The sequence below is a fragment of the Marmota monax genome, unplaced genomic scaffold (assembly GCF_021218885.2).
Source record: "Marmota monax isolate L192 unplaced genomic scaffold, Marmota_monax_Labrador192_F-V1.1 WCK01_AAM20220418_F8-fsc00030, whole genome shotgun sequence".
Taxonomy (NCBI): domain Eukaryota; kingdom Metazoa; phylum Chordata; class Mammalia; order Rodentia; family Sciuridae; genus Marmota; species Marmota monax.
Genome location: NW_026691988.1, coordinates 2,436,438 through 2,463,685, shown reverse-complemented (window position 1 = coordinate 2,463,685; position 27,248 = coordinate 2,436,438). Strand labels below are relative to the sequence as shown.

General features: G+C 38.2%; 1 protein-coding gene across 10 annotated transcripts in view; it reads right to left on the bottom strand.

The window, feature by feature from the left end:
• The window catches only part of L3mbtl3 (L3MBTL histone methyl-lysine binding protein 3), a 110,956-nt gene that overhangs the window by 52,720 nt on the left and 30,988 nt on the right, over positions 1-27,248 (bottom strand). For 5 of the 10 annotated variants that reach the window (XM_046449233.2, XM_046449261.2, XM_046449251.2 and 2 more), the window contains 9 exons: positions 26,997-27,071; positions 25,403-25,562; positions 24,158-24,332; positions 22,343-22,427; positions 20,715-20,806; positions 18,609-18,713; positions 12,078-12,213; positions 11,321-11,412; positions 8,748-8,899 (listed from right to left, as the gene is read on the bottom strand). In XM_046449233.2, coding sequence (XP_046305189.1) covers positions 8,748-8,899; positions 11,321-11,412; positions 12,078-12,213; positions 18,609-18,713; positions 20,715-20,806; positions 22,343-22,427; positions 24,158-24,332; positions 25,403-25,562; positions 26,997-27,071 — 1,072 coding nt within the window. The remainder of the gene's footprint in view (positions 1-8,747; positions 8,900-11,320; positions 11,413-12,077; positions 12,214-18,608; positions 18,714-20,714; positions 20,807-22,342; positions 22,428-24,157; positions 24,333-25,402; positions 25,563-26,996; positions 27,072-27,248) is intronic. The other 5 variants (XM_046449266.2, XM_046449268.2, XM_046449282.2 and 2 more) reach the window with 3 other exon arrangements.

Below are 27,248 nucleotides of genomic sequence, written 5' to 3'. Positions count from 1 at the left end.
TTCCTCCTAACCATACTTTTTCTATGTATTCCCCACCTCAACATGCAATATGCTTCACCCATTCACGTGCACACTTCCTCATTCAAATATTGAGTGCCGATGATGTGCCAGTCACTGTACAGAATCTGAGGAAAGTGTAGCAAATAAAACAGATTAAAAGTTGCTGCTCTCACGGCATTTGCAGTATAGCAAGAAGAGACAACAAATAAACAAACAAAATACAGTTGTCCCTCTGTATCTACAGGGAATTGGTTCCAGGATCCCTACAGGTGTCCATATATACAACAGCACAGCATTCATACAACTTCTATGTCTACCCTCCTGTGTACTTTATCTCTTTTTCTTCAAACCCTTCAAGTCTTTGCTCATGTGGTGTCTTACTTGAGAACCTGTTTTGACTAGGCTATATAAAAGGAACACTTCTGCACTTACATAATTGACTCCTAGACTACATTTTATGTCTATATAGAGTTGTGCCACCAAAGTATATATACAGTTGGCCCTTGTTACCACTGGGCTCCACGTCCACAGTCAGCCAACCACAACTGAAAGTGTGGCTAGATCTGTAATGGTTCACCTAGACTGAACATATGCAGGCTTCAGACCTTTTAAAAAAATTCTTCTAAACAGAACAGTATAGCAACTTTTTACATAGTGCTAGTACTATACTAGATACTACAAGTATGCCAGAGATAAAGAGAACTGAGCCACTTAAACATATATGAAGGAAAACTATACTGGAGAGAAAAGGCAGCAAGTCCAAAGATTGTGGAGTGGGAACCTGGCAGGATTATATCAGGAATAGGAAGGAGCAGACTGAGGGAAGCAGGACAACAGAATACGATATCAGACAGGAAGGGCCTTCGAGCCACATTAGGACTAGGATTTTACTCGGAGTGAACTAGAGGTTTTAGGCAAAGAAGAAGCTTAACCTGGTGCATGTTTCAAATTTTTCTGACTTCCACAAAGACAGTAAACCACTCTGGTGGTCAGAAGGCGACTGCAGGAGTTGATCATGGTGGCCTGGGCCACAGGCGTGCTAGCCAAGAAGTGATCATATTTTAGACATATATTTAAAGAGAGAACCCAACGGATTTACTAATGGATTTAATGTAGAATGTGAGTCCACTGAAGAAGCTGAGACATCATAAGGCTCTGGGAATGCACAACAGGAAAATAGCTTCTGTTTTCAGAGGATGAGGGAGACAGCAGGCACAATCACTGGTGTTCCAAGTGTTGAATGAGGAATTCTGTTACTGACATGTCTGACAGATAATAAAAGATGTCAAATAGATAATGATCACAAACCCTGGAGTTCAAGGGCAATATCAAGGCCCTTGTAAAAATACAAGTTTGGGAGTCACCAGTATCTGAGATCATATTTAATACCACGAGCAGAGCTAAGACATCTAGAGAGTAAGAGAGTAGGAGGCAAAGTCCACGCAGGACTGATGGTAAGTAAGGGGAGAAAAAAAGAGAAGAATGAAATCAAATGGGTTACATGCTGCTGACAGACCAAAGAGCAGAAGAAACAGAAATTGATCACTGAAGTCTTCAATGTAAAGGTCATTAGTATCCTTGACAAGAGCTGTTTTGGTGAAATTAGGGATGGAAAATAGCAAAAGACTGAACAAGCTGGGTTTAAGGGAAAATGGAAGAAACGACAATGGAGATGGACATAAAGAAAATGTGTTTAAGGGGTTCTGTCATAAAAGAAAGCTGAAAAATTAATCACTAAAGAGGAAAAGAGAAGTTTTGCTTTACTGTTTGAGTTGTGAACTTAGGGGAAGATGGGTGAGGTATTTTGGGGAATTCTTTATACTACTTCATAAACCTTTTTATGTTTAAAACTACTTGAAAATAAAAATGTGCTTAACGAGACAAAAAAAATAATTACCTGATTTAGGCAAGAAGTACATGCCAAGCAAATTCCTTAACAGGACATTGTTTTAGATGCTAGGGATACAATGAGTATTAAAACAAACAAAAACCCTTCTCTTATATGTGCACTGGTAGAAATAATTCAATAGAGAAGGTTATCTACTGATGAAGAAGAGAGAACTGACTCAGTGAGAGGAAATGGAAACCAGTCCCTGAGAGGAGAGCCCAGTCCCTGAGAGCAAGGCATGTCACCCACAGTCAATCTATGGGTGGAAATGAGAGGTGCTGCCATGAAGAAGTCTCCTCTGTTTTTTTGTTTTCCTTCCCAATAAAATAGGAATCAAGGTATCAAGAAAGAGGGAGGATAGGAAGAAGATGTGAGAAGTCTGAAGCAGGGAAAAGGGAGAATGAAATTTAGTAGTTTGGAAATATAGACAAGGATAGGACAGGACTCCTAGCTCACTTGAGGTTGGCAGCCACCAACAGCAAGTCAACCAGTCAGTGTGCCATGTGTCTTTCTCCAGGTTTATTTAATTGCTCCCCTACAGGAATAGAGTGGGCAGAAAGTTGGATCCTACTAGGTTTGGGATTTTGCCAGGCAAATACAGTATAAGGAAATGAAGGCTATCTTCATAAGGGGATAGACACAATAATATTACAGAATGCATAGGCACCTAAAGATAATGTCACAATATGTTTTTGAAAAGTGGTTACGATAGTTCCCCAGGTATGTTCTCAAAGATGATAGGTATCCTTAAGTTAAAATAAATACTTTTTCATACCTAAATATTTTGACCATGTGACACAATATAATACTTCTCAGAGATTTACATTCACATGAGCATACTAAAGACTATGAAGTTATTTTTATAAAGAAACCATTTTTGAATTGTTTAATGTAGCATTTCCTAAAGACAGTTAATGATGAAAGACTGCTTTGTTAAGCAAACTATGAATATCAGTTTGGGAAAGTTGGTCTAAAGGATGCCAAGGAGCCCTGTCTTCCTCTATTCTCCAGCTTGCATTTACTCCAAATGATCTGGAAATCTCAATACCATTCTTCAGATGGGAAACCAGAAGGTAGAAAGCCGGAAGGGCAGCAGTGGTAGAGTTTTCAGCAAATAAGCAAGTCTAATGAGTACTGAAACACAAAGGACTTGCTCAGAGTAAATGAGGTCAGCATATAGTCACCACCTACAAACCAACCTTCCAGAGGATGCAGCCTTGTGCAGTAGAATATGATGAGTTGACATAACCACTATAGCATGCTGATTTTTTTCCAGCACTTACTTCAGTAAAATATACCTTGAATTTTACAGTTAGATGTTTCTTCCTTTCTTCTTTTATTCTTACATTGTCTCATACCTTCCCCTTCCACAGATGGCCATTTTTCTTTATATATTTTAGGTGTGTATATCATTATTTTAGGAATATGCAAGAAAAACAAATACTGCTAGGTCAATTCCAAATGCATATGGTAATCACTACATTTCTTACATTTTCATAAAATATATTTCAATGCAGAATTCCTTAAGCTGCATTGTTATTAACTACATAAACAGGGTTATGGGGCTTTATTTCCAGCTACCCTAATGTTTTTGTAAATATTCACTTTGGTTATGGATTATTACTAATGACAAATTGTCTTTACTCTAAAAAGGGATGCTAATTTACATATGGATTCAATAAAAATGTAAAAATAATAAATATATAACAACTGTCTGATTCTTTCCTTCTCACTCTAATACAACTGTAGAGTACTTTTTAAAAATTATCTACCAGACTCAGGAAGATTCTTTTAAAGAACATTAAATATTAAATAACTCTGTTCTTATTTTATTGGTTTTTCTCTTTAAATAATAATTAAGGAAAATACCATGAGCTATTATGGCCACTCACTCCTGTACTACCTCAGTGTTATACAAGATCTTACTATCTATATGTTGATCAAAGTTATTTTAAAACAAGAAAGCCATCTCAATAGAGAAGATAAAAATAGCCCCACTTTTACCTATTTTACTTAAACACTCCCAGTAGCAAACAACACTTCATTCAAAAGTGAGAGGCTGTGAAGCCCACTGCAAAACAAGTCATCTCTTAGTCCCACCTAGTGTTCAAAGGCAGAACTGTCACCAAAAAAGAAAAGGAACAACCAGTGGTGAAAAGCTCAGCACATCATTGATCTCTGTACCCCTCTATCTTAGGGTTTTGTGTATATCATGAAAGAATTTTTTAAAAATTAAAGTACAGGCAGATTATTAATGAAGACTGTTAAGAGTCAATCAGATCTAGACTAGTACATAATTAAAAGGGCGAATAATTATATGAATAATCCATGAAAAATCTATGTTTATTGTGGAAGGATAAAGTGAACAGAAATGAAGATCATTTATGGAAATGTAAAGAAGCTAAGTGACTTCACCAAGCCCTTCAGTTGGAAAAAAAGAGATCCTCCTTTTATTTTGTTTATTTCACTCATTCATTTTTGGTACTAGGGATTAAACCCAAGGGTGCAAGCTACTCCCCAGTCCTTTTTGATTTTTATTTAAAGACAAAGTCTTGCTAAGCAGCTGAGAGCCTCACTAAGTTGCTGAGGCTGACCTCAAACTTTCAATCCTCTTACTTCAGCTTCCTGAGTCGCTGAGATTATAGGCATGTGTCACCACACCCAGACATCCTGGTTTTATTAGCCACAGCCAAAAGCTAAACAAAGATAATGCATACATTCAGAACTTAACAGATCTAGGCATAGGTCAAGCAAGAACATTTTAAGACACTTGCTTAGGGTTGGGATTTTGGCTCAGAGATAGAGTGCTGTCCTACCATGGGTAAGACACTGGGTTCGATCCTCAGCACCACATAAAAATAAAATAAATATATTGTTTCCATCTGTAACTAAAAAAAATGAAAATATATATAAAAAGACAATTGCTTAAAGAAAACATCAAAGTATCCTCATTTAAGCAATAATGATTTAGGTTCTTTGAAGAAATGCAGGACACTTGGCCTCTCCCATTCCTTAAACCCAGAGCATGACTCTGCCGACTTATTAACCAGGACCAGACTCTCCTGGCTCCTCATCATATGTTAACTCTTCAGGGCCTCCTTCACTCTCTGCTTTACCACTGAACCCCAAAACTCATCAGGTTCAGTCACCTCTTTCTCCTTTCCATCCCTAATTTAACCAAGCCCATTCCCCACAGTAGCTGCTGTAAATATTAATTAATTGCTTCAAGGTGAATATCTCTAAAGCAGTGATCTGGAAAAGATGAAGAAGATGTCATCTCATCACACAGATTTCCAACTTTCCTTTTATTCCTTCCTTCCAGGCTGAGAGAGACAAAAATTATTGGTGTCTCCACAATCTCAGATACCTCCACTTGCCCCTTGCACGGTGGTCCATGACCTCCCTCTGCCAAACAACCACGCTCAAAACACCCTGTGTGCAGGAAGAGTCCCCTTAAGCAAAAATCCTCTTCTGACTTCAGCACCAAACTTCTCTGACTTCCTTTATTACAATCTCTTCATCCTTTTGCAAATTTGTTTCTGCTCCTAAAACGTTTTTTAATTCCCACCACATAGGATGAAATAGGTATTAATATTAATTCCCTCTTTTCTTTAGGGGAAACTAAAGCTTAGAATAGTTAAGTCATTTACGGAAGAACAACATTCTACCCCTGGGACAAAACACATTTTTATCATGTTCCTCCTTAGAAGGAAAAAATACTTTATTACAACCAAACGTGTAATATCACATAAACAAATGTATATAGACTATCTATGTTTTCTGATTCCCACTTGAATACAAAAAGAAACAAGATTACTATCCAAATCAAAGGAGGAAGAAAATATCATTTCAAAAGTATTTTGAATTGAGAAAGGCAAGCCAATCTGTAACTTCAAATACACACCAAAGTAGTTTATGCAGATAAAAACCATTCCAAAATTCAAAGATCAAAGAACATAATATTTAATAAAACTGGAGAAATTCCAGTGTGCTTAAGTAATTTTCAGTGTGCCTTAACTGAATGTTAAGGAAGAGAACATATGGTATTTTTTTTTTTTTTGACAATTAACAATATATGATTTCATGTCAATAGTCAAAAGTATAAGTAATCCCAAAAAACATTCCATCCTTAAAATAATTACATTCATTTATGCTTACGAAAGTGTAAAATCAGAGTTATAACAATCTTTTTCTTTACTTTTTCTAAAAAAATTCCAGGATCCTTTCTGTTTGTTCCCTAGGCATTTGACACCAAGAAAAATGAGTATGACAAATTCTTTTAGATTTTTTTTGTTTATTTTTTCCAAGACCAATTTGAAAGGCAACATATGGTCTATTAAATAAGCAATGTATATAGTACCTTTAAAACACAACAATACTTATGACCATAAAAATAAACTAATATTCATCCATTTTGTTTAAACCACACAAAAATCTTGAAAATAAAAATTCTCCCAAAGTGAATCAGAATTTTAAAAACAAAACAAGGGCTGGAAATGTAGCTCAGGGACAAGTGCTTGCTTAGAATGTACAAAGCCTTGGGTTTGAATCCCAGCACTACAAAATAAAAATTTTAAAAAATAAAAATAAAAAGGAAAACAAACTCCCCATTTCAACAAATTCCAATAATTTAGTATCATTTATTATTAAAAGGACTGGATCTAGAACTGCCATCTTCACAGACCACCAAACAGGAGCAGTCAAATACGTTTGACTATTTCTAGGTCAGACTATTTCTAAAATTAAACTTTTCTCATCCATTTACCCAAAGTAGATATAAACAATTTTAAATGACAAAAAAAAAAAAAATTTCAGGAAATATGAAGAACAGAAAAACATGGTATGACAAATAAGCAAACCCATATTGTGGGAGACTCAACAGAACAAAACAATTCAATAAAGATTAAAAAAGTAAAAAAAAAACATAAAGGAATAGGGAGCTATCAATGAAAAGAGATCAAGAAAACATCAAAACAACTATAAAGAATATGCCTTATTTCACCCTAAAAAAAAAAAAAAAAAATCCAAATACTAATAAGATACCAAGACAAAACTGGGAGAAATGTTTGAGTACGTTAGTGACATTATAGCTATTAACTAAAAAAAAAAAAAAAAAAAATTTCATCTTTCAACACCAACTGAATTATTCACACATCAAAACCTATGTTATCTGGAATTGGCTTGAAAACAATCTTAGAGTTGGGTTTTTAACAGCAGGGTTACAGAGGAAACGACACTGGACATAAGCTGGCAACTGCTGGTATTAAGTAAAAGACATTCAGGAGGAACTCTGGCGGTGGGGGGGTACCAGGCACTCAACCACTGAGGCCCATACCCAGCCCTATTTGGTATTTTATTTAGAAACAGGGTCTCACTGAGTTGCTTAGCATCTAGCCGTTGCTGAGGCTGGCTTTGAACTCATCACCCTCCAGAGCCGCTGGGATTACGGGTGTGCACTACTATGCCAAGCTAATCATTTTGTATGTGAATATATTTCACAAATTTTTTGTCACAAACTGAATAAAACATCACATGAGGCAAAATTACGCTTTTGAAAGAAAAACATAAGGGAAAACAACCAAAATATTCTAGAGGATTTGACTCTTACATATAATCATGGAATGACTTGTCTACTTGTTTACAAAAATTCTATAAAAAGTAAACATATAATAGAAAGCATTTAAAAAATCTGAATAGCAAATAAATTTAAATTCACTCTCTTCTTTCTTAAAACAATTCAAGATAAATATCTAAGAATTCAGTAGGAAGAGTAATGAAAGTCATTGATGGGTCTATTGAATATTTAAATATGTGCACATTAAAAGTAAGGTCAAGAAATGAGCTTCCCAGAATCTTGGCCATATTGACATAACTTAATGTTCACTTGATACTATAACATTAGCCAAATTTTATAAACACTTTTGTCACTTCTCTAAAATATTCTCATTTCCAGGGTTCTCTAGACAGAACTGAAGACTTCAAAAGTGACTTTAACCAGGAAACTGAATTCTAGCAACCAATGAACATGAGTTGGGTATAGAAAAATCCTTTGACTGTTTAATTACAGTTTGATGGCTTGTCAGGTGTGGGGGTACACACTTGTAATGCCAACTACCTGGGAAGCTGAGGCAGAAGAATTGCAAGTTCAAGGCCAGCATCAGCAGCTTAGTGAGACGCACTTATTAAGTCCCACTAATTGACTCAAAATAAAAGGGGCTGGGAATACAGTTCAGTGGTAGGGTGTTTGCTTAGTCTGTGTGTGGCCCAGAGTTCAATCCCTAGTACTTCAATAAATAAATCAATGAATTAACAAATAAATAAATGAAATATGAATGCTTTACTACAACTATTTTCCAATCACATAATTTTAGAATATGTTGTCTTTACCTTTTACAGTATATCTAAAAATGGTAAGGATTAAAACAATGTTCATCAATTAATGCAGCTGCATTCAGCTATTATGAATGGTCAAATTAGCTACCAGGTATGAAAATATGGAAAATTAAAATAAATTCCTAAAAAAAAAAATGACAGAAGACACTCAGATGAAGGGGAATATGTAAGTCTGTATGTGCGCACACACGTTACACTGGGAATGTGGGGGGTGGTTATGGATTTCACTTTCATGGCAGGAAGTCAACTAAAATAAAATCATGAAGTAGCATTAAAAGATGTTATTTAGAAATATATGCAATATGGAGCAAGTGAAAACTGAAAAATCTGAACTAGGAAAGAGTGGGGCAGAGCACTGTTGGCTTTGTTATAAGCTTTGCCTTGTTACTGTTTTCAAACTGTGCACCTAGTTAATGTGGATAAACACTGCATTTTAAAAAGCACACATTAATGGAAAATGTCTCACCAATAGTCATAGCTCTCATCCCAGTTGTCAAAATGTACCAGGAAACGATTGTCCACCATATCTGTTACCGTAGCAACACAGATGAACGCAGGATTCTTTTTGTCTACAGCCTCAAGCTTCATTCCAACTCGAAAGCCTGATGGGATCACTGTCTATGGAAACATGCAGATTTAATTATAGACAAGCACACACTTAACAACAGCCAAGACCTGCACACTCTGCACCCCTGCTCAAAGGCCCAGCATCTATCTCTATATTCACATAATTTTAAAATCATGTGCTGGTTTCACAGCAGGATCATTCCCCTCCCCCACAAAAAGACAATTAAAAAATACCCTCTATGGTTACACCCAATTAACTTTCTGAGCCTCAAAACTACAACATCCACAGCCTAGCAGAAAAATTAATTTTAACATGTGTTTTGGTACCTTAGTTAGAAGACCACACTAGGCAAGCAATTTTTATTCATCATATAGTTCCCATTTTGGCTTTCTTTTCCTTGATTACAGACTTAACAACAAAAGTTATTTCACACAAAATATGCACTTACTTAATCAAGTTAAAAATGTGCATGAGTCAGTACAAATTCACTCCCACTTTTGAGAGCTCCCAAAAGAGTACTCTACAGAAAGTAGGTCATCTTCATATATGAAAGGCTGCAGATTATTACAACTTTTATTTAATGCTACAACAGCAGCAAATGAAATGACTGTAAATGTACAGACAGCCATTCAAAATAGCTGGTAATTTAAGGAAATCTATAGATTATCAGTCATCTTGGACTTGAAATAAAATTCAATATGAGTTAGTGCTTGAGGGACAGTAATATGAAAACATCTCTTATAATCTTTTATGAGAAAAATATCCTAATCTCAGAATAGGGTACTCAGCTGTCAATTATGTCAATTGCAAGGGTTTTTGTTGTTGTTGTTGTTGTTTTGGATTTTTTTTTTTTTTAGCCTTCTAAAAAACCCTTTCTATTCAGATTGAAGTATACAGGTATTATTCTAACTAAGCAAAATAAATATTATTTCTCATCTTACTATAATTATACAGGGATTTTTATAAAAATCTAGATAGTTACATATCTGAAAAATGTTAGAGAAAATTCTATACGAATTAAAGGAGCAAGTACAAATAGTACACAGAAATTTTTAATACCCATTTTAGTCCTGCAATTATTTATCAGTGTTATGAACTTAAATATTTGATTATTCTGAGGTAGAGAATCTAGAAATAGAAAAATCAGTTGCCTCTTGGATATCAAACTCACAACCTGAGATTAAGTTGTATGCTAGCAATGCACAGAATGTAATAGGACAGGTCAGCACAGTTAATCAAATCCCTGCCTGAAATCATCAGAGAACCAGACAGGGATTAGGAACTCGGAGCAGAGATAGCAGGCTGCCGAGTTTCCACCCAACTGACCTTCCTCCCAGGGGTAAGTCTTTACCGAAAACCTACTGACAAGGCAGTGTTTACATTTCAGCAATTAAGCTATCTTCTCAATTAGAATGTTATAAAATAATAACCTAGCCCATTATCTCTATTAGATCTCTAAACACACACTCACATTCCCACACATTCACTCTCTCATATATCTTAATTTCTCTAATTCAACCTGGCTTATATTCAATTTAATCAGAGAATATTTCATCCATTAGCCTGATGCCTTCAAACCAACTGGTTAATGTCATTTCCCAAATGGAGGGTTTTTCCCAGCTCCCAATGTTTATTTCCATTTGGAGTGAACTCTGTTCATGAAAAATGACTGCCACTCTCCACACTGCAACTCACTGTTACTGAGCAGGTGCATATGGGAAGGAGGAGAAGCTGGGCTACAGGGTGCACAGCTTCTGCTCTGCCAGAGGGTCCAGTGTTCCCTGGCCCTAGCAGGTAGAAAAGGGCAGTAAATCCCTTAAATTCTGGGGCTAGGATCAAGAAGTTCATTTGTCTGCAGAAATAGGTCATGTATGTTGTAAAGATGATATTTTGATTTGTCTTCTGCACTTTCTGATTAGAGAAGAACTTGGGAAGGAAAAGAGCCTCTCAAGATTCCAGGCTTCTCAAAGATGCAGAAAAGAAACGGAATGAGAAGTGGGAATATAGGTCAAGATGTAGTAAAAATGCACATATCCTGCCTTGCTTCTGTTATATTGTAAATAAAGCTGTAAACCACAGTGAAGTACTTCATAGTCTCCAGTGACCTCCTGCGTGCAAACTCAAACAGGGCTATAGTCATCTCACCATATGAATCCCATCTGAACACCACTTCTAATTAAATGATGGCAACAATAAAGTCATCCACTTTGTATGCATCTTTAAAATATTACACCTGGATTTGAACTATGTTGCCTACTATCACTCAATAATAAGACAACCTTAATATGGCTATGACATAATATTTATTCATGAAGATTTTAAGTTAATTTTAAAGTTTAGTAATGATAAGAGAACTCTATTTACCAAGGCAATAAAATTTATGATAGCTCCTTGTTATCACTTGTAATTTATCTTATAAGACTCTCAAAAATCACTTCCTTTGAAAGAAAAAGTATTCTGGATGTACTTACTATATTCTGATTTTCAAATAATGACTTAGGAGCAGCTTGGGCTTTACATGTCTTAAGATAGGTCTGCCAATTAAATTCTTCCTCTTTGTATCCTACAGTAAAAGCACATATGAACAGATTAGTAAAATATCAAAACATTTTGCACTTAACTTTTCCAGTCCGACTTTTATCTGTAACTTCAACACGCCAAATTCAAGCATTTGCACAATTTTTTTCAATAAATAAAATTTAATTCATAATTTATAATTGCATTTTGAAACATGAGCTGTGTTTACTTTCAATAAGTTTTGATAATCTTTTTCAATTCTAAATGAATAGAGGTGGCTACAAAGAAAATGCGTAAGGAAGCAAACACATTTTACACCTATGTGCACTTTTTTTGATCATCAGGCTGTTTCCGTCAGAATTCAGTTAGAATCCTCAGCAGTACAGACTTGTGAGCTGGAATGGATTTTATTTTTTTTCCTCACCTATTCTATTTTGGGGGAATATTATAGGCACAAGTGGGAAGTTGAAGAAATATTAATAAAGCAGGTAGGATCTTTTTAGCTTATCACCACAAAAATGACAATTCAAGGCTTCTGAAGTAAGGATATTAGCAAATCACCAAAGAAAAACCGTCCTTGCCTTAATTTTCATAATTTTATTAAAGTTAACATTGCCTCAGAAGAGGAGATTGAGCATTTTACTTATCTGATAACATCTAAACAAATGGGTTCTTACTGATTTTAAAATAGGAAACAAAAAGTGATAATACCTTTTGGAGGATGAAGTTTATGGCCAGTTTTCTCACACCACCCAACTGGATGAATATCCAGAGCATCTGCATTTACCCAGAAGTCATAACAATCAGAATATCCATCAAAGTGAAGCTTTATTCGGTATCCACAAACCTGAAATAGGAACTCACGTTGAGTAATTAAAGAAAAAAAGTACACATACAAAAACTAATTAACAAGGACATCAAGGTGTGAAATAGCCTACGTTCATCAAGCCACCCTCATTAACAGCAACAAAAACAACTATACAAATTACAAAATCTAAAGGCAATATTGCAAAGAGCTGATGTTCTGGCCACATTTCTAGTACCATTAGAAGCACAGGGATATGGGGTGAAGAATAATTTTCCACAAATACAAAATATCTTATCTCCATTCCCTGAACTTTACCAGCACAAATCACCATGGTGAGCTGGCAGGGCTGAAGCCAGACAAGCACACTGCACCCAGCTCAAGCAGGACCCAAGGTAGAGGCTTCTACTCTGCATATTACAGGGCAAGGACAGAGGAGACACAGAGAGAAGTCACCTGAATCCTCTCTACCTGGGCTAAAAGAAAGAAAAGCTGCTTCCAGTTCATACTTAAGCTAGACACGTTCCATGCAATGCTAGTAAGAACTCACAATGTAACCCCCCCTGTACATCTGCCTACACGGCCACAATGAAGGATATTCTGGATTTATGGGACCTGTCTTGGGTAATAGTCTATCCTGGGCTCTTATAAGATTCAGCCCCTCAATGTTCTTTTCACAAGCACTAGCAGATGAGTTCCAAGTGGACCCCCCCACACACGCCAGACCTCTAACTACTCCAGGAGCACATATGTGTCCTGCAGAAGTCCATCCAACAAGCCTGAGACCAGAGTACACAGTCAGAGCAATTAATTCCAAAAGAATGAGGCAGTTGTACAGTTGTCATGGAAAGATCTCTAAGACACACTGTTAAGCTTTAAGTGGCAAACAAATTATATAGGATGAGTCTGTTTATGAAAAATTATACATGTGGGAGTCCATGTGTGTACTTAAGTATCTTTGGCTGTGTGTATATACATACATATATATGTATAAAGTACACATTTATTTTTTAAAATACTTTTCATTGCAGGTGGACACAACACCCTTATTTTATTTGTTTATTTTTATGTGGTGCTGAGTATCAAACCCAGTGCCTCACATGTGCGAGGCAGATGCTCTGCCACTGAGCCACAACTCCAGCCCTAAAGTATGCATTTATACATACGCATTTATGTCTACAGTTACAAATGTAAGTTTACTATGTAAATTCATACTAAGAAAAAAATAAATAAAAAAACTTGATGAAAATTTGCCAAAACATTAACAATAACAATGATTTCTTCTGGAAGTGCAGTGAGAAGGAAGAGGCAAAACAAATGATGCCCTTTTTCTTTTTTATTTTATACATTAGTATTTTTTCACTTAGAATATATTGATACATAAGATTTACAACTAATCTGACTTCCCTTGGAGACTGCAGAGTCTCTGCATTGAGAAGAGATTGGCAACTCTGGGAAGCACACACTCTCAGAAAGGGTAGGGGCTGTTCCCACCTGTACATCCACCCATGCCAAGAGGGAGTTCATGGGCTGCTTCTCTACCTTGCCTTGCACACAGCATTCTGTGGTCCATGGGAAGGAGCTAAGCCCCTTAGTCACCCACAGTCTCTTGTGCCCTTGTAGTAGCACAGCTCTGAGCTTCTACCCCTTGACTCGCCCACTTCACTTCTCTCCATGGTCTGTCAATATACCTCTTGGTCTCTGGAATGCTATTCTTTGGGAACAAACTCAGATATCCTCAGCCTCACTGCTCAGAGATTCACCCAGTCATCCCTCTAAAGCTTTTCCTCAAGGCTGCTCATTTCTTCCAACTCTCCAGCACAGACTCAAGAGAAAGGCCACTGCCTCATATTACAATGGGCTCCTCTGGCACTCATGCCACAGGGAACAGATTCATCATCATCCCACATTCTACCCTCCAAGCATCCCCTCACTCATCACTTAGCCTGGCTTACTCTCCATCTTGAGTGCTTTGCCATCCACAGAGAAACTCACCCAGGACCCTGGTTTCCTTGTGCCCTTCATTTCCTCTCCGCTTGAGAGGCTCACTCCTGTGATCCGATCTGCCTGCCATGAGGAACTGCTCTGCCTCTCAACACCTATACTAAAAAGTCCAACCCTGGGAAGACACCTTCTGTTTTTCCAGTTTGCTAACCCAGCTACTCTCAATACACTTCTGCTTCTATCTCAACAAACAAGAACCTCACGTTGATCCTTCCATTTTCTTCCTAGCAGTTCCTCATCAAGTCTTGCCTCCTTAGCAATCACCTAAAATATTTGCTCACCAATTTTTTAAAACTGTGGTCCTGATATCATTCCTGAAACTTCATCTGGCTAAATTTCAATATCCTAAGGGTGTACGTACTCCCTAGCTATACCCACTATACTCAGTCTAGTGATTAGTGCTGGGAAAGAAAAAATGACATACGGTTGGTTTTCATTATTCATGCATTCCAAATTTGAGAATACACCTGCTTGCTAAAACCAATTTCTAACCCACAAAATAATACACCAAGTGTTTGTGAACATGAGCATATACTGTGGCAAAAAAAAAAAAAAAGTGAGTCACCCAAGGCTGACAAGGCGGTATTATCTTCTTACTTTGGTCTATATTGTAAATGAGTCTCCTTTGATGTGTCTTCTTAGTAATACGATGTGTTAGCTTTTTGCAACTGTGATCTTACAAGAATAACTTAAAGGAGGGAAAGTTTATTTCAGACTCATGATTTCAGAGGTTCAGTCCATGGTTGGCCAACTCCACTGGTCTGGGCCTGAGGACAGGCAGAAGGGCGTGGTGGAGGAAAGCTGCTCAGCTCATGGCCGTCAGAAAGCAAAGAGAAAGCAAGAAGCCAGGAGCAAAATATAATCCCCTAGAGTACGCCCCAGCCCCTATTTCCTCCAGCCATGCCCCACTAGCCTTGGGTTACTAACCACCTAGTTCACTTCATCTCTGAACATTCCTGCACTGGGGAACCATGCTTTCAAAACATGAGCTTTTCAATGAACATTTCTAAACCATAACACATGGTTATGGTTATCCAAACCATAACACATGGTTGTCACATTTTTGTTGATGATCTGCTCTTTAAACCCAAAGAGGTTGGTGATATAGTTCAATGAAAGAGTAGTTCACTTAGCCAGCACAAGGCCCTAAAGTTCTACCCCTAGTACTAGAAAGAAAAAAAAAAAAAAGGTCCCTAAATGCCAGAATGCTGTGATGTGCCTTACAGAGAAAATACATGGGTTATATAAGCTTCATCTAGACATGAATTGTAGTGTTGCTGGCTATGGGCTCACTATTAATGAAACAAAAATATAAGCTAAATAAGGGATCTTTAAACAGAAACACATGTAAATCAGATTATCTATTGATCAGTTTATAAAAATATTGTGACCAGAGCCATGAAGGAACCTAACACTGTATGTCCTCTGGAAACAACAGTTCCCTGCGCACTAATTTGTGAAACAAAACCATCTCAAATAGTGACAGTAAACTCCTGAGAACCACCCATGCCTGAGTGTTGGGATGGCCCTGCTACACAGGAACACTCCCAGCTGCTCTGTCCACTCCCTCTCCCATGCTGCACGACAGCCTTCAAATCCTCTCCTACAGCTGCCCATCCCACCATCTCCACTCCTCACTCCCAGGCAATGATTCACCTTCTGTGTCAAAGATGCCCCTCAAGTGTCTGCCTCCAAATGTACGACTTGCCTGTGCTCAAGAATAGCAAGCCATTCCCCCTTCTTCTGTTCAAATGCAGGAAGAAACTCCTCCTCAGGGCAGAGACCTGTACTCCCCTGTGTATCTGCATCCCATCTGCTCCCATCCCCTGTGTCAGCTGCTCTCTCAGAACCTTCCAGGACCAGATTCACTAGTGGATTTCTCAAAATTCAAACTATTTATGGTTTCTTTCCATTGCAAAAGGAAAAAGAAAAGAGGAAGAAAGAAGGGAAAAAGGAATATGGAAGGAAGGAGGGAAAGTTTTAAAAATCAAGAAGAGACTTGTCTTTTAGTCTTAAACAAATTTTCATACATCCTTTGTGAGAATGTAACAACTGATATACTTATGAATCACCAAGTAGCAACACACATCAAAAATGTAAATATCCAAGCCTGGTGTGGTGGCATGTGCCTGCAATCCCAGCAACTGAAGGCTTAGTGGGGAGGATCTCAAGCTCGGAGCCAGTCTGAGAGACTTAGTGAAACCTATCTTAAAACAAAAAATAGGGCTGGGGATATAGCTTAGTTGGTATAGTGCTTGCCTTGCATGCACAAGGCCCTGGGTTCAATCCCCAGCACCACAATAATAATATAATGGCTAAGGATGTAGCTGCAGTGGTAGAGCTAGTGCCCCTGGGTTCCATCCTTAGTATAGTGGGATGTGTCACACACACACACACAAAAAAAAAAAAAAAAAAAAAAGAGAAAGAAAGAAATTTAAATGTCCATAAAATGTCCAGAACTTCTCACCTGGCAATTCTAGGAATGGATCTGACAGATGTACTTACATAAGCAAAAACATATCAGATATAAAAGATATTTATCCAAGTACTTTTTGTTAATTATAACAAAGAAAACCACACAGTTGTTATCAATTTGAGAGCAATTAAGTGAATTAAAGCAATTCCATGAAATGGAATAATACCAATGGCCAAAAGTACACATATATATTATATATAAAATATATAATACATATGAAGTACATACATATGTATATAATATATGTGTCACAAAGAAAAATATGCATAGAAAACATCTAGAAGGACACAGTAAACTTCTCAGGTCATGCTCTCTGGGCTACAAAAGAGGAAAAGGGGATGGGATAGAGAACTAGTGTTTTCACACTAGTTGATATTTTCCCAGTGAGCAAACAAAACTTCTATAATAAAAAAAAAGTCTGGGGCTGGGCATGGTGACACACACCTGTAGTTCCAGAGACTCAGGAGGCTGAGACAGGAGGATCTCAAGTTCCAAGCCAGCCTCAGCAACTTAGCAAGGCCCTGAGCAACTTAGGGAGACTCTGTCTCAAAATAAAAAATAAAAAGGCCTGGGGATATGGTTCAGTGGCTAAGTACCCCTGGGTTCAATCCCTAGTACCAAAAAAACACACACACAAAATCTAGGCAAGGTAAAAATCATCTCCTTCAAAAACCAGGAGCTGGAAGACACACCCACAGCTAAACTTCTCAAAGACAATCTATGCTTAATCCAATTCTGCTCTACTTAAATTCAAATTCAATTCTGCTCTACTTAAATGTGCTGGCTCAGGACACAGTGACCTCATCCTTCTGGAGAACAAGCACAGCATCTGACACTACTCTCCCCTTCCTTTCTATGGCAGACCCTGCTCCTGGCACCCTTCTCTGTCTCTAGCTACTCCTCGGAATCCTGCAGCTCATCTTCTTCTGCCTGATCCTTATTCTTCAAGGGCAGCGCTCACACCTGGCCCTCAACCACTCCGGGGTTCTCATCCTCTTCAAAGGACACTGTCCATAAAGAAGCTCTCCCCTTCCAACTCAGGGGTTCTAACAAAGACTCCAGAGTCCAAAAAAAAGAGAAAACACACAATCTGAATCACACTGTCCCAGGATTCTCATACTGTATATAGAATCTGCAGAATACAGTATTTTCCTTTCCCTATATATGTGAAAGACAGAGGAATGGCCTCCATCTCAAAAGCTTGTTTCCAATATAAATTAAGAGATGGAAGGAAGCTGGATCACTACCTGGCATGTGCTGCAGGTTAGAGTAACTGTCGTTTTCACTCACTATAATTGCCATCATCCAACTGTCTTATACTATGTGCTCTGCAAGAGCCAAGCTCCTTACAAATTCACCAAGTCACTGAAAGAATATTATGATAACTCAACCTAGTAGCCAAGATCATCTTATTCTTTGGGGAAGGTTTTTAAAAGATGCATAACCCTGGATCACAGGAAGGAGCAAGGAGGCAAATAAAGAAGGAAAAAAGGAAATCAAAAAGAAATGTTCCCAATAATATTCTGGACTTATAGTACACATGGAGAAAGAGATATTTGACTTGGCCACTTTTTCGAAAATTTTTCAGAGAGACCCCAAAACACACAAAAAAAATATAAATATCTGTTGGTCTGCTCCTTATGTTAAGGAATGTAGCATGGAAACATTTCTGGAGTCGGAACTGAGGCGAAATCCTGGTTCCACCACCATGAGGCTCTGTGGCCTTGTACATATCACCTTCACATCTCTGAACCTTAGCTCCCTCATCTATAGAACAAGGATAAAAAAAACACAATTGGCACAGGTCAGAAATCTCAAGAAGGTTGGGGAGATAATGTACACATGACACTGAGCGACCTGCCTGGCATGAAGTGAGCACTCAGCCCAAGGCACAGTTTTCCTCATAACACCCAGGATCACCATTTAATTTTAAAAATAAGAAAGAGGCAAAGCTTACCTCAGCCACAGTCAGGACGCAGTACACAGACTGATGCTCAGGGTCCACACCTTCCAACTTCATGCCAACTTTGAATCCATTTTTGTTATATGGGAAGGACTGGTACTGAGAAGCAATATGACAGCAGCTTTAGTATCACCCCAAAGGCCCAGTTGCAAATGTGAACATTACCATTCCTAAAGACTCTTTAGCCAGAAAAATAAGAGAAAAAAATCAAAAAACAACTAAATTTAAATTATAACAAAATATCCAGAATAATTCAAAGCAAAATGGACAAAGACTAAGGCAAGTCATAGAAAAGAAAGTTAAGGTTTACAGCCTTTGTCTTCCACACATTTGAAAAGATACTCAACCTCACCTATAAGTTGCACAAATTAAAATTAAACAAGGATGTCTTTCACCTATGAGACTGGTAAAGAGCTGGATAGGTGGCTCTAGGAAAACTGGTAAAGGTATGCATTGCTAATAGGAACGAAAACTGGTACAATCTCTAGTAAATTCATAATATCTGTAAAAAAAAACTGAGTATTCTCTTCAAATCAGCAATTCAAAATTTTAGGAAATTACCTAACATACAGGTGCAAAATGACAGGTGTACAAGGTCATTAGAGCATAAAGTGAACGTCTGAAAATATGTATGTGTCTGTGTGTCAATCAGCAGGGAACAGTTTCAATTTTTATGGAGCAGATGTAAGACACAGTAATACACAGGAATATAAAGAATGATCAAGGAATAAACAAAATGAAGTGGAATAATCCACAAACTATGAAGTTAAACAAAAAAGCAAAGTTCAAAATGTATGGGACACAGGGTGTCACTGGGTTTAAGACAGGGAGAAGAGGATTTAGATATGCAGGTTGCTAGTATGTACATAAAAATTTCTAGAAAGGAAATAGAAGAACTAGTACTAGTGGTCACTTCAGGGGAGGCAAACCTTGTGCTTAAGAGGATAGCGGCTTAGTGGACACCTGGCAAACCTGGTGCTTAAGAGCACAGAGCTTTAGGGAACAGCTGGAAAACCTAGTGCTTAAGGGGACAGAGCTTTAGGGGACTTTGTGTTTTATGTTCTTTTGGTACTTTTATATTATGAATCACTTGAATGTATTACTGATTCAAGTAATTAGTTGTACTTTCATAAAGAAGAGGAAAAAAATCTGGTAAAGATCCAGACTTACAGAAAATAATTATCCAGAACAAATTCATGTGTAAAACCAATTCATTGTTTAAATTAAATATTGTCATTGTTGATGTAATCACCCTAATACAGAAGGAGTTTTTAAAAAATGGTGACATGTTTTAAAACCTCCTCATGTTCATTCATGAAGATACATACGATAGATTTATTACATACCACAATTAATTATAACTAAATAACTTAAACCAAAGGTTATCAAACTGCAGTCTGGGAATCAAATCCAGCCCACTATAAGTTTTATGAATAAAACTTTGCAGGAATGAGCTAACCACCCCTTGACCCTGCCACGTTCCACACGGTGCCTTCATGCTACACAATCAAGTTGTGCTGATGTAGCAGACACCAGATGTCCAGCAAAGACTAAAATATTTACTATCTGGCTCCTCTGTTTTAGCCTGGGGCAGCAGTTCATACTCAGAACTACACCTGAAACCTACATTTTTAACTAATTTAAAAATATTCTATGACAAAATATTTTATTATTACTAATGCAATATAGTTACCCCTTTTTAGATGTTTCTTTGTTATAAGACCTAAATCTCAGTAACCCCTTTTTATTCTCTCTGGGCCATGATGTTAACATGAAATTTCATGCTAGTTTTTCTTTACCCATTAATTTTCCAGTAATAGTATTAGTATTCCTATTCAAAATCATAACTGAAAGTCTAGTAAATGTTGACAGAAAATAGCATGTGTGTGCCACACATGCCACACATGGGAAAGCAGGCATGCACTGGTGCTAACTGGCCTTGGAGGTGCCCTTCTAGGTCACACACACATGAAAAGCAGTGTGTTTGAGAAATTATCCCAAGTCACATTTCCTAAACAGACAGCGGAAATGACAATACTAACCCACATCAGTATTCGAGCCCCTTCGCCCTTACACACAGTACTTCTAGAAAGGCCGTACCTCCTTGAACAGCTTTGCAGGCACTGCCACTGCTTTCTCCTCCTCCAGATAGGATGCCCAGCACCAAGCTTTCTTGCCTTTAGGAGGCAAACCTGAAAGGCAAGTGAGACTGAATGATGGCATTTCCAAATCTAAGAAATCCACTGTGTATTTTGTGACCTCTCACTTCCAACTGTACTATTCCCCTCTCTTCTCTTACTTCCATGGCTCGTATTTCTTTCCAAAGAAATGAGAGCTGTGATGAATACCCACCGATATGAGGGCGGAACAAAGAAGCAGAAGAGCTTAGAATAAATGAAGGAGACCAGCAGGAAGCAGAGAGAGGTCAGTCCATGGAACCTACAGGAAGTGAAAACTTCTAAAAGCAGGATGCTCAAATTTTTTTTCCTAAGAGATTATGAAGTAGAAGACTGAAAAAAGGCCAGCGCACTGAATGTTTAGGGAACGTCCGCTAATCTTAGAAAAGGAGAGGAAACAAATTGATGCAGTGAGAGTCAGTATTTTTTCAATTCAGAAAAAAAACATGTAATTGATAAAACAGGGAGGTAGTTCATATCTATTTTATTTTTGATTAATCTGATAAAAATATTAAAAATGAGGGAAGGAGTATAACAGCTTGATGGGTAGGAAAGTCAGGGGGTAAAATATTCAGGGGACGCACTGAAACAGGCAAAAAAAAAAAAAAAAAAAAAAAAGAGAGAGAGAGAGAGCCCACAAGGAAAAAAAATCAGAACATTTAAGGGGAAAAAAAAAATGACTAAAGGAAAAAAATGCTAGAAGAACCAAGGGGTTGAAATTTCATCCAGAGCAGAAATTAAGCAGAAAGGAAGGAAAGGTTGAAGAAATAAAACATTTTGAGACAGAGTGCTGAGTAACTCAGGCATTTCATTTACTCCCTTTAATCTCACTGATAAAAGCCACCTCTAAAAAGATGTAAAAATTATGTTGTTCTCTTGAAGCAGGTGAAAATATTTCCAATTCTTTTTGAAAAATTAACAGGAGAATGAGCAAGGAACACTTCCAGGCACCAAGGGGCACTGGGCTGTGGCAATGATTTTCAGGAACCCTGTAACTGCAGGTTGGGAGCTAGGCTATGCAAAGAAGAGTGACCTAGAAGGAAGGACTGGCAGGGCAGATGCAGCAGTCCCCAGAACAAAGCTGCACAGAGGCCGCCATATAAGTGAACGAAGGCCCATGCCAAATAGGGGAACGAGTGTGTGCAGCCGAACAATGAAGCAAGGGCTGCAGCCTGGATTCCTCCTGAGAATAAAATGCTGCCTGAAGAACTCAAACAGGAAAAAGGTTCCATGTCAGGAGTTGGTTATGCTGAGAGGGAACATGAAATGAACAAGAACAGAGGTTTTGGAGCAGTAACCATCTACCCAATGCAGGGGTTGGGGGGGTGATGTTTGCTAGCTTACCATGAACCTACTTGAAAGTTACTAATTCCCATCTTTTTCTTTAAATCTACTTCCTCAAAGTCATTTTTAGTGAGAAAACTGAATCAAAGAACCACAACGATACTTTAACTATGACAGTATACAGAATAATGGGGACTAGAACTTACTTAGACGAACTGTTTTCAATTTCACCCAGTTACAAGCAAAAGTATTCTCTCATCAGCTCACCCTGCTTTAAGACAGCCGAGTCCCCTCGTCTTTTCCTTCGGGCCCTCTGTGAACCCCTCAGGATCCTTCCATCTTGTTTGTTCTCCTACAGTAAAAAAGGAAAACTATGACTTTAAAAGTTCATGAAATTGGCACCAATGAAAAGCAAGAGACCTGTCAGCAAGCTTATTTTGTTGCTGTTCTTTTCAATTTCACTTCGTAAATTTGAAGGAAATGTAAGAATATCATTCAAGTACTGTGTTGCTTTTGGCCTGAGGTCTCTAGAAAAAGAACAACACTTCCAAGGATTACACTATGGAAGGGCATAAATGTTGCCCCCTCCTCCTCAAAACATAGTTTGCTCTCAGCTTCATGACCACTATGTTCTGGCTCTCCTCAGACCTCGCTAGGCCCCCTCTCAGGTTCCTCTGCAGATGTTTCTGCCAATCCAGCCCCTTCTCTCCTCCATCTGACCACTTTCCTTGGAATCTCAAGGTCGTTTCTATGCCAAACACTCCTAACCTTCGTCTCCAGCTCCCTGCCCTGACTCCATGTGCCTATGTCCAACTGCACACATGGGATTTTACTTGAGAGATTCATGAGTATCTTAAATTAATGATGGCCAAAGTACTCCCGGTTCTCTGTGCCACCCCTGCCTTCCTATTCTTAATCTAAGAAGTTCTTAGAACTTCTGAGTCTTCCCTTTCCCTCCCACAGCCTGACAACCCTACCTCTACAAACAGTTCTAAATACACTGACTTGTATCTTATACAGCCCTCTGACCTATTTATTCTATTGCCAGCAACTTCTAACTGGTTCCCTTTATCATATCACAGCATCTCCTTGCCTTCAACTTCCCATTACACCCAGGAAACAATGAAAACCCATTACTCTGGTTTACCATGAAGGCCCATCTTCCCTGACTACACAAAACCTCTTCAGCCTCACCTCACTCCATTCTGCCCCCATCCCTGATGCTTGACTATCTTGTCTTTTTGATATTTCCTTGATAGAACATGCCATGTATGTTCTCACCTTAGGCTTTCCCCTAGAAGTGCAGCTGCCCCAAGGGTTGCTCGCTCCTAACTGCTCAGCACTGGCTTCTCATTACTGAGACCACGTGATCATCTGAAAACCCAACTTAGATGATTCAGCCAATCCTAATGCCCCATTTTAATTCTCAACATAACACTTAGGATGGATATTACTCCTGTTCATTTACTTTATCGATTATGTCCCCCTAACAAGAAGAAAATGTCTCTGCAAGGAGAGACCCTGGCCTCTTTACTCTTTCATTCATCCCCTATACTCCACACTTGCAGAATAGTGTCCAGCAAATAACTGTGGCTTGATGTTGATCTTAAGTGAAATGCTTTGTGACCTCTAAGTACTCTTTTCATATGGAACCACTTAGACGTACTTTATGGATAAGATATCTATGTTTTAATTAGCACAATTTGAATGATTTTTTCCCCAAAGGTACTTGATATTTATCTGTCATTTTCTATCTACTCATATAGGTTTTTTAATTGCACTACTTGCAATTTATCAAAATGGGTTTATCATTTTGCAAGGTTTTGTTGTTGCCTCTTAGCCCAGTAGTAAATTCCAGCACCTCCCACTTCTTCACCTGAAAGGAAGGTACTATTACTTATTATTCCCATTTTGAGAGGAACACAGTAAGGCACAAAGAGGCCAGGCAACTGTCAAACAGTAACAGTAATAGAACAACATTTGAACTCAAATAACTGGCTCAAGGGCAGTGCTTGAGACCTCTATGCCACCCACTTGAGAAGCATCCCCGTGGTCCTTGGCAGTTACCTAAGAGATACTAACCATTTCATCATCTCTCTCATCTCCATCCTCCTTGGGGTCGGCCTTCAGAGATAATTTTGGTTTTTTCTTCCGACTACACTTAGGATCCTCTTCCTCGTTGTCTTCTCCTACATCCCTTTCTTCCTTCTGGTCTCTGTTGTGTTTATAACCCCAAAATAGTGACAGGAAACAATACCTATCAAACATCTACATGTTGATTATCAATTCAAAAATTATTTTAAAAAATCTATCTCCAAAGGAAATATATTTAATATTTAATCACCAGGAGAAGTTCATAGGCAGTAGAATATCACATTCAGAGAACAGTTAAAATCACTATTATGTAGGACATTCTATCAGGGTAGAAAGTATAAATTACCTTATTTGTCAATTTTAAAAGGGGACCAGCAATTTTAGTGAAATAGATGCTAACAAGTATACAATTATTTGTCTGCCATGTCTGCCATCCAAAGAAGAACCAGTGACTTAGAGGTACTTATCTTCAGATCAATTTTAAAGCAAGGATCTAGCAATATTAAGAGTGGGAAAATAACTGAAAAGGTGAAAAACAACTTTGTATAGCATCAGTTGGCCACCAAAAACAGAAAATTCCAAGGCCATGATGATTTAAATATGTGGGAAGCTCCACTACACTTAAACATCAAGTCATCTGTCTATATACACAATTACATGCAAGAAATATACCTTCTTGCTGACTAGCTCAACCCTGTCAGGGTCCCCAAAAGGGAAGGTCACATAGCACCTGTCTGCACCTTGAGATCATCCTAACATGACTCACTGTGCTACCCACCATGGCAACGTTCACTCAGGTGACTCACTGCCAGCCAGTCAGTGGGAAGCTTTGTTTCGCATGTGGAGTTTTAACTGAGTTTACCTAAGAACTCCTGAAATTACAAACAGAACTGTGTTTCCATACATACTATTATCATTAAGATGTGAGTGTAGCTCAGAAAAACCTAAATACTCTTAGTTGGGGAATAATCAAATTTATGTAAACGTAAGGCTGAAGGCAGAGGCACAGTTGTACTGCAGGGAGAACACTGGCAGTACAACTCAAATCAGGTGTGACAAGAGTCACTAGACCTAAGAAGGACCCGGGTTATGAGTCCCCAAGGGGGAAAGTCTCTGAAAAAGAAGGCAAAAATGAGTGACACAAGGCAGAGTGTGCAAAATCTCTGTATTCAAAGGCACCATGATGTTGGACTCTGAAACCCACTTTATAGATGGAACAGGGCAACAACCTACTTGTCTTTGACATGCCGAGCACAATTCTGGCTGCAATAGTTTCCTCCAGAAAGACACTCATCTACATTGCCATACTGACAACAGTTCTCACAGAATTGAAGCCCTTCTACTTTCAGTGGATCCTTCAGCCTGAAAGGCACCCCAGTCTTCTCTGAAAAGACTAGAAGATGAACAGAAGAAGAAAAGAATTAAAACCATGACAGAAGACATTCCAAAATATACGTATAATTTTCCTTCTAATAATTTTGTTAGGAACACAATGAAGAATCCTGTTTGCTGAATGAATAGAATATTGAACTACAGAATTTGGGAGGGAGAGGGAAATGGTCTTGGCAGGAAATCACTCAAATTATTTCTATAATAAAATAATCTGCCAAAAACCAAACAGATGCTTATGCAAGGCTTTTTCTACGGAGTTCAAAGTAAAATGGAGAAAACTTCTTTAATCACTCAATTCCAAAGATACAATGGTCAGTCTCTAGAATTCTAATCTATAGGTGCATCTCTGATAAAATCAAAAGGGTCATTTATTGTCATTTCATGTTTCTAGCCTTTTGATGAATAATTTTGTTTTACTTAATTAGCATCTATTAGCATCTATTTTACTTTTAATGTAGTAGATTTTCTGAATCATAATTACACAAATCATTGGGTAACTCGCATTTCATTTTGCCTAAATCATTAAACTAATCATCCGTTCAGCAAACATTTATAAGGCAACAATTTATGCTACACACTCGTAACGACAGTTATAGACCTTGCCCAAGACAGCTCACAGTCTAGAGGAGGAGACAGGCAAGAAAACCAATATTTACAATAAAATGTGATGCATGCAATAATAGAAGCATGAACAAGTTCCAGAAGTAGTGCAAAGGAAGAAGTGATTCATTCGGCGTGGGGTGAGGTCAGGGAAGGATTTTCTGATACAAAGCCTCAATAGGGTTTTGATGGCTGAAGAGAAATGTGCCAAATGGACAAAGAGAGAAATGGCATTTGAGCCAGAAAAAACAGCATGAATAAAGGCAAGGAAGCATGAAACCACACGCTGAGTTGGGAAAATCCCACATAATTCTATGCTGCTGGCACTGGCAGGACACAACACATACAGAGAAGGGGACAGAAAGGAAGGAGACAGCAAGCAGGTGGGTGCAGGTCACCCAAATCTTGGTATGTTTTGCTAAAGAGGCAAAGAGAAATCAGCAAGTGTCAGATAAGCAATCTACATAATTCTTCTGACTTCAGGGTGCAGGGTAAGTTGGAAGGGTGTGAGATTAGAAGCAAAGTAATTACTTAAAAGACTTCTGCAATAGTTCAGGTAAGAGTTGATAAGAGCCTAAATTAAGGCAGTAGCAGTGATAATAGAAAAGGCCAGATCTGAGACATATTTAGGAAATAAAAACCAAGAGCATTAAGTAAGAGGATATGGGGATGGGAAGAACAAATTCAGGATGACTCCTGTATTTCTGGCCTGTCCACTGGGCGGATGGTGCTAGGTCAACTGAAACATGGGTTACGGAAGAAAGAGCAGGTTTGGGGGAAAGGGAGAAAGAAATAGAAAATGAATTGCATTTCAGACATGTGTAGTTTGAGGTACCTGTGGGACATCCAGGTGGAGATGTCCAGTAGGCAGGTGGAAATACGGGCCTGGAGCTCGGGGGAGAGGTCGGGGCTGGAGATAATAGATTTAGGAGTCATCAGCATATAGGTGTTAGTTACAACCATCGGAATAGATGAGAAAAAAAGTGGCAGGCTTTGGCTCAATCACCTGTGTAGGCGATTACAACTTGGATTTACTTGATAATTTCAAACTAACTTTGTGCTATTACAGATCTGGCATTAGGAAAGA